The sequence below is a fragment of the Pararge aegeria genome, chromosome 20, assembly GCF_905163445.1.
Source record: "Pararge aegeria chromosome 20, ilParAegt1.1, whole genome shotgun sequence".
Classification (NCBI taxonomy): Eukaryota; Metazoa; Arthropoda; class Insecta; order Lepidoptera; family Nymphalidae; genus Pararge; species Pararge aegeria.
In genome coordinates, this window is record NC_053199.1 from 12,242,648 (window position 1) to 12,252,985 (window position 10,338).

Genomic DNA, 10,338 nt, shown 5'->3' on the forward strand with positions numbered 1-10,338 from the left:
CTGGATTTATTTAATACTTAAGTATAGAATAGACTGTAAAGTAGACAAATAATAAAAATAAATTGAAAAGTTCAAATCTTTAGTTGATAAATTTCAGTTCCAGCTTGAACTCGTCATGTTGATCATTAACAACTAAATATCCGCCTTACTATTTCACTTATTCCTAACTTATCATCAACTTAAAGTTACAGTAAACAGCTAATATGGAGAACTTACAAAAATAGATATCGTATTTTCTTACCTTGTTACATAAAGATTATTTTCGTTACTTTTAGTGTTGTTTTAAAAATAGTCAAAACAAACATACATATAGAAATTTTTATTTATGTGAACACACTTGTTTTTTCTATTTTAGAAAACACTTCACTAAAAACATACTGAAAAGAATGTTTATTTAGTTTAAATGACAGGTAAAAAAATTGGAGTAAACATTTAAAAAAAATAAAATTCTAAATATTCTAAGTAATTCATATTAGCTGTATAGAAGACATGCTTTAAAGCATTTCCTGATGGCAACCCTACAAATTATGAAACAACTTGTTCCAATGTCCTTGACACAATACAAACAGTCTCGTCTCAACAGTCAATTTATTTAATATTCTTTAATTCAACTTCAAATACTAGGGTTGAGTTAGGTGGAATAACTGGCGGAGATCCTTTAGCACCATACCTGTAAAGAAGTACAACTTTTAATGACAAAATCTAAATTATTTTGAATTCATGATTGACAGATGAATTATACTGAAAATACAGCTTCAATCACTATAATATGTTCACAAATCTAGTACATTATCAATTGAAACTTCCAATAATTATCCAATTTGATATTTCTCAATAGGTTCTTGCAGATTTGAGTCTTACTGGACAGTCAAGTCACTTTATTCTATTAGATTTCTTGAATAACCTGGATAAGTATTTCAAACCATAGATTTGCATATGTTATGCAAGCAAATCATAGCTGCTGATTTTCTATTGATATTAAAATTCAAAGTTCAAAGTCAAAGTCAAAAATATCTTTATTCAAGTGGCACTTTTGATGCGTACATAAGAACCACACGGTAGTGAGATGATGGCGATAACCACATTCGTAAACTTAAAACTAAAGCTACGAGGGTTCCAAATTGATTACTTACGCCATCGCAGGCGGACAGACGATCCTCCTCTTGCCGCCAACCTTCATCCCCGCGACACCAACATCCCAGCCAGAGATGACCTCTTTAGCACCCAATTTGAACTTGAACCCGGGTCCCTTCTGGCAGTTGTCGAACATCTTGTTGTTCTGCTTCAGCTTGCCCTCATAGTATACCTGTGCAAAGATATAATAAAATTATAAGAATCTTCATAAAAGTAATAAGTTGTGTAAGAAAAATGGTTACTAACTCTATCTAATAAGAAAGCTCAGTCACTCATTATGTGAGAGAGGTTGGATATGTCGTGTTGTACAAGGAAATAAGAAACTCTATTACACCAAACAATAACCTCAGTATCTCAACTTGATAAGATGATTTAACTTTGAACAGTGGGCTGGGAGAGTTAAACAATGTTGGGAAATCTAAATGGTGTCACCACCAGGTGTGTAAAATTGCAGCTTTAGTAACACCCTAGGCCCATTTGATATACAAAATAAATTGGCCAACTGGACACAAGAAAAATAAGACAGGTGCTACATTATATAACCATTGGTTGAGAAAAAAACGTTGATGTTAGTATTTTCCAACTTACCATAACCACTTTTCCAGGTTTAGCCACTGGTCCAGACCCTACTTTTAAGTCTTCAATGGAGACTCCACCACTGAGTGACTTCTTTTCTTTTTTCTCAACAGGCTGTGCTTCCTTTTTTGCTTCACCTTTTTCCTTTTTAGCTTTTTGCTGTTCAGCTGGTTTCTCTTTCTATATTTATTAACACATTATTTGGAGTAAAAATAAAATCTTTACAAACAACTTCTGGAAAATGTATAACACTCTAAGGACAACAATTTAGTGTTCCATATGGCAAATGGGTTTCCTAAGTTAAATAAATAATAAAACAATATTGTTTTAATTTGTTATACATGTTAACTGTTAAATATAGTTTTATAATAAGACCAACTGAAAGACATCTAAAATGCATTCTTGCAGCATACAGACCATCACTACTATTCCATGATTGTGGTCAAAAGTTCACTACTTAAAGTTACTTTCGTGGCAATATTGAATAAAGTAGTAAGTGGAATAAATTTTAGTGAGAGCAATATGTTAACAAATACTAAACCAGGGATTCATTACATGTTTCTGAGTTAGAATATTTTGTCTGTCTTTTGACTTTGATGATATTTTTAAGTTTTCTTTTATTAAATACAGCGAGAATTGTGTGTACTAGATATTAACTGAAATTTTTAAAAAATACGATAATCACCAATAAAAGCAATGTAAATTTTAATTTCAAAGCGCGCGTGTGCAGGTATTTCTCTAAAAGTTCAAATACAAGTCACGACTCTGTCAAAATACCTACAAACCAACGCAACTATGAAACGAATAAGCGTTGTGAAGGTATTGCTATCTCCCTCCCTCGATATTAGCAAAGTAAATATGTTTGAAGCAATAGGGAAACTACGAACAAACGTTCAAAACAGTACACATGGACACCGACAAGGCCCCAAAGCTACTATCGCAAGTTTTTAGTCGGTACTCGGGGCACTCAGTCGAGAAGAGCCATCGCTCGCGTTTCTTCGCACCACGGACGATGCCAGTGTTTTTCGTAGTATAGCCATTCGAACTTGACGAACAGTAGTGTCTGAGTATTAAGGTCGCGTTGGCATAGTCTTGGTATGGAACACAAAAAAAATCTTACTACCTACATTGCTGACTAGATGATACAAAAAAAAAAAATGTACATATATTACAATGACAGCCTTAACACTCCAATAGAATAGATTTTTATTTTAACAATCGGGTCTAGTTTCCATACTGATTTAGTTTATATATTTACTGTGACATTAGGGCGCCGACATTACACGTCAGGTCAACATACCTACTAGGTACCTATTGACCATAGGTTGATTAAGAATCGCTGCGTACGTAGATCGCAGAGCGTTGCAATCGTAATGTTCGCGATTATACACATCCTCAAAAATTTCAAAATCGTATGTGTATTTTAACTGTAAGAATTAAGCATAACATTTCCACTTAGTCTTTATTTACTTAACTGTCATTTACACCCTGTATTATCGTGGCAACAATCTTACCTTGGTCTTATCAATGCCATTAACTTGAGGTTCCTTCTGCTCTTGCTTTTGTTTTTGGAGTTTCTTCTTAAGTCTTCGTTTCTGTGACTTGGTCATTTTGGATGTGTCAATATCTTTCTCCTCTTTGCTTGTCTCTAAGGTTGTGTCTGCCTTGTCAGAGTCATCTTCCTCTTCCTCATCCTCATCATCTTCACCCTCTTCGCCTTCTTCATCAGATTCTTCCTCATCACTGTTGTATAAAAATAACAAACTGTATTTAAAATCTTACTCTATTGTAAATGATGACCCATATGGTATTTAGCTTTAACAATCTATTATAACATGTAGATAGGAATAAATATAATATGTTGCATTATACATCTGTGTTTATAAAATATAGGTGTGTGTATGTTTGCAATTATATTTATCTTTTCTTTACAAGCTGAACTGTAGCAATCCAGAATATACTAAGTTTGCTAGCAAATTGTGTGGCAGGACAACATCTGCCAGTATAGAATTTTTTTGACCCGCAAACAACATTTTGAGCCAACTAGGCACTGTGAGTAGTACCTTGTAATGTAAACTTACCTATCTGAATCTACCTCAGCAGAGCTATTAACTTTGAATGAATCATCATTCTCATCAGTGTCAATGTCCTCTCCCTCTAAGAACTTTTGCAACTGGTCCACACCTTCATCATCAGAATCTGAACTGTCTGCTGTTACTCCTTTCTTGGCTGCTTTTTTGTCTTGCTGTTTTAGGACAAATTGTATAATATTATGATAATTATCATTTTGAACTAAGTTTAGTACAATTTCCAATACCAAGTTCAATGGATAAATAAAAAAAAGTGAGCATTTCCAAAGCATGCTCTCCTAGGTCCAATTTTAACTGTTTTGAATTGATTCGCTAAACAATAGCTTTATGTGGGTCAGTACCCACTTTACTGTAAGAAATTTACATTTATGAAAAACTCGAATTAGCCATACCTTAGCTTTCTTAGTAGCACTTCCTTCAACAGCATTGTCCAGTTTCCTTTTATTCTTAGCAGGGACGAGTGCTGGAGCCTCTTCTTCCTCCTCTTCCTCTTCCCCTTCTTCATCCTCTGACGCCTCCTCAAACTCAGGATCCAGATAACCAGTTAAGTGAACATTGCATTTACCTTGTAGAAAAAAAATTACAATGAGTTGTAGTTGTGGTGGTCTCAACGTTACCTAGCTAGTGACGCCACAAGATCCTACATCGCGCTATCGAAGTTTTAACAAATGCAGACCATGTATACTATATTCAAAGATGAAATTTTACCTTGGTCCCCTCATACTACACCAGCTGGTAGGGTGATTAGTTAAGGTTGAGAGCTTCACCATAGCTCCCTTATAATGGTCACCACCGGATCATATTGATCCTTAGTTGGACATTGTTTTAAAATTTAAACATAATCCAGGATAATTGACCTGTATTCTTTTTTGGCTTTTACTTTATTGGAGACAGGTTGGTTTGAAGGAGTTTGAGAAAGGTCCAACAGAGATTGGCATTCCACAAATCTGGAAAATTCTTCTATAATGACTATTTTGTTGTTTTTTGAGGCATAAATATTATATAAATTTAACTAATACACACATGAATGGAAAAGGGAACATTTGTTTGTATGTTTAATTCTAATTAAGCTTTGAAACTCAAATAATTTAAAAAATTCTTTCATCATTAGAAAGCTAAAGACCAAGATAGAAGCTAACCTGTGTGGAGCTTTAGTTTTAAGTTTAAAAATGAAGTTATATCCACAAAAATTCAAAATTATGTATGTTAATAGGAGACTATTATTATTATTATTATTACATAAGACTAAGCAGCTTTTGCTGATGTGTCTATATCAGTATAGACTATGCTAGATTTGAGTGAAGAATTATTGATACAAAAACAAAATATATTAAAAGGAAGTGAGAAACTAACCCTTACCATTTGTCAAAAATGAAACAGCATCTCCGGTCTTAAAGTAAAGGTCTAAGGGTACTTGGATGCTCTTATTCTTCTGCAGGGTACACACAAGGAAATTTTTTCCATCAACCACCACCATGACTTGGCATGCGTCATTGTCCCCTGTTGAGATGTCCATAGCTGCCTGTGAAATGTGGAACGGCTTTTCCACCACTTGGGTGTACCGCTTGTTCGGTTCCATTATCAGTCCTGGAAGTCAAAGTTGGAGGGAAATATTTAAAATATTTCTTTTATATTCATTTGCAACGAAGTTAACACAAGAGAAGATTGAGCCTAAGATATAGTGCAAAGACGGCAATAAGAAACTGAAATAACTCACTGCCGGACTCAAGACTCCTCTCCCATAAGAGGAATTTAAAGATTAGCTGCTATATACATGTAACAGGCTTTAACATTCTCATACTACAATTTTAATCAACTAACATGTTATGAATTATAATAGCTGTGACTTTCAACATGCTGAACAGACTAAACTAAGACTTTCTTAACGCAACTTGGGAATACCAGATTTATGACATGTGCTATTTGACGCCACTAAGTAATTTTTTTTTTGCGAACTAGAGATATAACGTATTGTGAAATTAGTCCGATATTTTCGGTGGATGTAGCAATAGCTTCTTGGATAATATTGTATCGTGAAGTTAAACTCTCTCCGAAAGCCACATCAGAGGCTATTACTACTATGAATGGAATGTTATCGGAGTAGCGTCTGACCGCGTTACTTGAAAAATCTTTTAGCACTTTTAGTACATTTTATACAAATTAATCTCATTTCCAAAGGAGATGCCTAGAGCCGCAGCGTAAAAATAATTAAGAATTCTCGAGATCCACAACAATGCGCGTGCGAGCGTGACTCCGAGTGCGCAGGCCTTAAGTTGGTTGCAATGGTACATCATACGTTTACGCTGACGCTTAATTAGAATACCTATCCTTTTTCATTCCGAAATCTTGCAAACGATGTCCTGAATCCTGAAATCTTATTATATTCGTTGTACAACATGCGTACCTACCTACATGGTCAAAAATACACCAAGTTTTACAGTAGTAGTTTATCACATTTAGCATAACGTTGCAAAACAGCCTTTTCAACTCTGATACAAGGATATTACAAAAATAAATTGTATTTAAAAAGGAACACGTGGTGATTTATGGTTACCGGTAACTTACCCCAAAACATTTTGGTGGTTTGTAGAGACGTGCAATTGAAAAAATCCTATAAGACTAGAGAAATGGAAAGGTTAACGCCTTCCGTAAATTATAAAATGATCCAAGCTAAGTAGTTATTCACTATTTTAAAGATAAATGCAGAAGGCGCCAAGGCGGCAATTCATTCAATAACCACACCACCAATAGATTGTACAAAAAATTACACAAGGCCAGTTAATTTCGGAAAATGAAGTTCTTAAATGTTGCCAGACTCGAAAACACTTGCTAACAGTATTATTTGTTATGAAAAAAAATCTATAAAATTATTTTTCTCAGTTCTCGCAACATTCTTTTATATTTTAGCTCTATATTCAATCGCATGGGTGCAATGTATTAAGCTGGATAAGCACAAACAAAATACTACTGCGGAATAATTTTCTTATTTAAGGTTCTAGTTAGGTATTAGAGTGGATGGATGCCAACTAAATTACGATAAGAAAATAAAAATTACTTTGTATTAGCTTATTTCGTATGAGAGAATTACCGGACTGCATTCATCGCGGTTGCGATTTTCATTCGCATACCTGGGTTACGCCATAGGGCAGATTTTTAGCTATTATCTGATATGATGGCTTATTGTCATGAACCATGGGCGGCCAACGAACAAAGGAATTAAAGCAAAGAAATTCAAAGCTTTCAATTGATTTCGAAACATACATATTTCTGTGCTCTTAAATTGCAAACTCTAGCTAAACCTTACGAGATAGAACAAATCAATGTATGTATGGAATTGTATATCTTAAAATGATAAAAAAAAGTCCGCGATGGTATACGTTTATCTTCAAAGGTTAAAATATTTTAACATTATAAAATGTAAAATAATAAATGCAATACGTACACATCTCATCGATAACACAAAAATGTGAAATGTGATATACAAAATTGTAAAGTTGTTGTAACTTGTATTGTGCAGATTAATAGTGCATAAAAGCTCAAAAAAACTAGGATCCACAACCGTAAGCTAAGCTAAATTAAAAAAGAAGAAATTGTTTTGACATTTTTGACATAATTTGTATGTGGTTTCTTTTGCTGTCAAGTGTCAGTAGACGGAAACATTATTTTCCAAGATGGTAAAAATAATTTTATGAAAAATCTAATTCTATCTAACAAATCACAACAAAATATAATGAAATAAATAAAATTTAGCTTTCTTAAATAGTGTTGCAAGTAATGGTGGGGGTATTTACAATATCTTATAACATTACAGGGTCGCGTTAGGACGAAGACTGTCAAGAAAGCGGCGAAAATTATTATTGAAAAATACTATACAAGATTAACTCTTGATTTTCATACCAACAAGAGGATATGTGAAGAAATTGCTATAATTCCGACCAAACCTCTTCGTAATAAAATCGCTGGGTAAGTCTTTAATAGTTTAATAACCTCTAGTCTCATGTCTCGTATTATCTTTCTTTTATCTAGTAAGTTTTGTTTGTTTTAGAAGCCCACTACTAGTATAGTCTATATTTCTTACTTGTCTTTTCTAAGTAAATAATAATAAAACATTACTGGGTTTTTTTTCTTATAAAAAAAAAATACATTGCACTGAAAAGTTATGAAAACAACCATACATACAGGTGAAGCTATTAAAAGCGTGTTAAAATAAGGTAAAATAATAGTATTGTAACAATGAAGCAACTTATGAACTTACGTCTTGTGGACAAATATTTATGATGGAATGATTAACAGTAAAAATATTTAAAATATCCCAAAATCAGTCTTTTATTTATGTTTCCAATTAATACTGATAAACAATCGTAAAAAAAAATGAGAATGAAATAAAAAAGTGATCATAACCAGAAGAAAACAAAGATGTAATGCATGTATTTCTATATACTTTTGTAATTGAAATAATTATATTTCAGTTTCACTACACATTTAATGAGGCGTCTCAGACATTCCCAAGTCCGTGGAATATCCATCAAGCTTCAGGAGGAGGAGCGTGAGAGGCGTGACAACTTTGTCCCCGAGGTCTCTGCCTTGGAGCATGACATTATTGAGGTGGACCCTGACACCAAGGACATGTTGAAAATGCTTGACTTCACCAACATCAATGGTCTTCAACTCACACAGCCTGCGACGCAGGGTGGATATGGTGGAAGGCGTAATTAAGGATAATAAATTTTAAATTGTATTGCTTGTTTTATTCATACTTCAGCTAAATGGCTATATATATCACTATGTCAGAGAAAATAATTTACAATGGTGGACCATTAAGAATAATTTAACTTAAATCAATATGGTGAAACCTTCAGTTATTGACACTTTATTACCATGGACAGATCACACAAAATATCTTAAGCTGGGTTTCATTAACAATAATTGCTTATGAAGTAGGAATATTAAAGTACTGAAAGAAGTAGTTATCAATCTTATTCGAAAGCCTTATTTGTAATTATTATTTAAATTTCTGGATTTTCTTATGTCTACTAGTGGTGGGATGCTTTGGCAGTGGCATGTTAACACCCTACCGAAAAAGATGTGTCGCTAAGCTATTTTAGCGTTCCGGTAGAAACCGATTCGGGATATGCGTCTATACTCCCTAACAAGTCGACCCGCTACCATCTTCACTTAAGTACCTACCACAAAAAATTACATTTGAGCAAAATATGCCAAGTTTTATATCAAAACTAGCTAAGATTTATCCCGATAACCTCAAGATCAGTCGCATGATTTTTACTTTATCAGGACACAACCAGAAAGAGATACATACTCTCAAGTTTACAATATTACATGATAATATAAAAGAGAAGTTATAAAAATTTTGAAGTGTGCACCTCAAATTACCAATTTAAGCTATACACGAGGCTTCAATTCTTGAAAGACGGCAACAAACAGACAGAAAGAGACCTTGGTGTTTTATATTAATATATTGCGGTTCAATACTATAAACGAAGTACCTATCCGTTTTTAGTTTATCCCGGATGCTGCTGTTCTAGCTTGACCACCTTAATTAACTCGTCCCTCTCTTTTGATTCATCTGGGCTGGTTTCCGCATTTAATACATCTCGACGGTTGTGCGTACAGCCCTTACTTATTAACCCATTTATTTATAATTGTTAACCTATTATGCGAATTTTGGTGTCTCTCACCTGAAAAACATAAGACTTCCATACAGACTTCCAACCCCTGTTTACCCCTTTAGGAGTAGATTTGGATAAAAACAAATTTAAACGGATAGCTATGCTTTAAAATAAACCTATTCTCTAAATTTCAGGTTTGTAGATTTAATAATAAGAAAGATCATAAAAAACTTTTTATAAGTATTTTCCCACACTTAATTTTTTTCTTAGGGGGAAATTTCCCAAAACCGATTATTGCCACCTTTTAAATTTCAAGTTTGTAGGCTTTATATTTCCTGAGATTTCGTGATGAATCAGTCAGTTATCTTTCGCTCGCGATTTGTATGTACCTACTATTATTTTACGTGGTATACTGAGTTAGTAAGATGGCATTATGTACCTACTATTATTTTACGTGGTATACTGAGTTAGTAAGATGGCATTATTTTAGTAGATACATACATACATCCATCATTCAGTTTGTGAGGGTACGCATGCATTCGATCGTTGTCCCACATGCCTTGCGACTTGCTATTATTTGTGAAGAGTTATGCCCTTTAACTCCGACGAAAATTAGACAATACATGATTGATAGTATACACTTTCAATAAAAAAATATATATATTGAAATCGCTTAAAATTTGACGGAGCTATAAAGTAAAATTGATAAAAAAAATTATCTTATTTCCCAGAGGAAACTTATTGTTCATCGGGATAAAAAGTATCCTGCATGTTGACCTACCTACCTATTCTATATATCAGCTACCACTATACCAACTTCTATATAGATCCGTTCAGTAGTTTTCACGTGATGGCCGGACAGACGGACAAAAATTAAATAAAAATCTGTTTTGGACTCAGTGTCGAGTATA

The 10,338-nt window shown here is 33.7% G+C and overlaps 2 protein-coding genes across 3 annotated transcripts; one reads left to right on the forward strand and one right to left on the reverse strand.

Moving 5' to 3' along the window:
* Positions 1-304: 304 nt before the first annotated feature.
* On the reverse strand, positions 305-6,583 carry LOC120632521 (46 kDa FK506-binding nuclear protein). 2 transcript variants are annotated; one of them, XM_039902338.1, is made up of 8 exons: positions 6,366-6,583; positions 5,154-5,387; positions 4,193-4,365; positions 3,792-3,955; positions 3,225-3,453; positions 1,723-1,890; positions 1,134-1,306; positions 305-670 (listed from the first exon to the last, which is right to left on the reverse strand). In XM_039902338.1, exons 1-8 carry the CDS (start codon positions 6,373-6,375, stop codon positions 589-591), a joined length of 1,233 nt encoding a protein of 410 aa, XP_039758272.1. In that variant the 5' UTR covers positions 6,376-6,583; the 3' UTR covers positions 305-588. The 2 variants fall into 2 exon arrangements, with proteins under 2 accessions (XP_039758272.1, XP_039758273.1); XM_039902339.1 differs by having other exon boundaries at positions 5,160-5,387; positions 6,366-6,581.
* A 768-nt stretch (positions 6,584-7,351) lies between these two features.
* LOC120632522 (40S ribosomal protein S17) lies at positions 7,352-8,538 on the forward strand. Its single transcript, XM_039902340.1, has 3 exons — positions 7,352-7,474; positions 7,612-7,763; positions 8,270-8,538. Exons 1-3 carry the CDS (start codon positions 7,472-7,474, stop codon positions 8,514-8,516), a joined length of 402 nt encoding a protein of 133 aa, XP_039758274.1. The 5' UTR covers positions 7,352-7,471; the 3' UTR covers positions 8,517-8,538.
* The last annotated feature ends 1,800 nt before the right edge of the window (positions 8,539-10,338 follow it).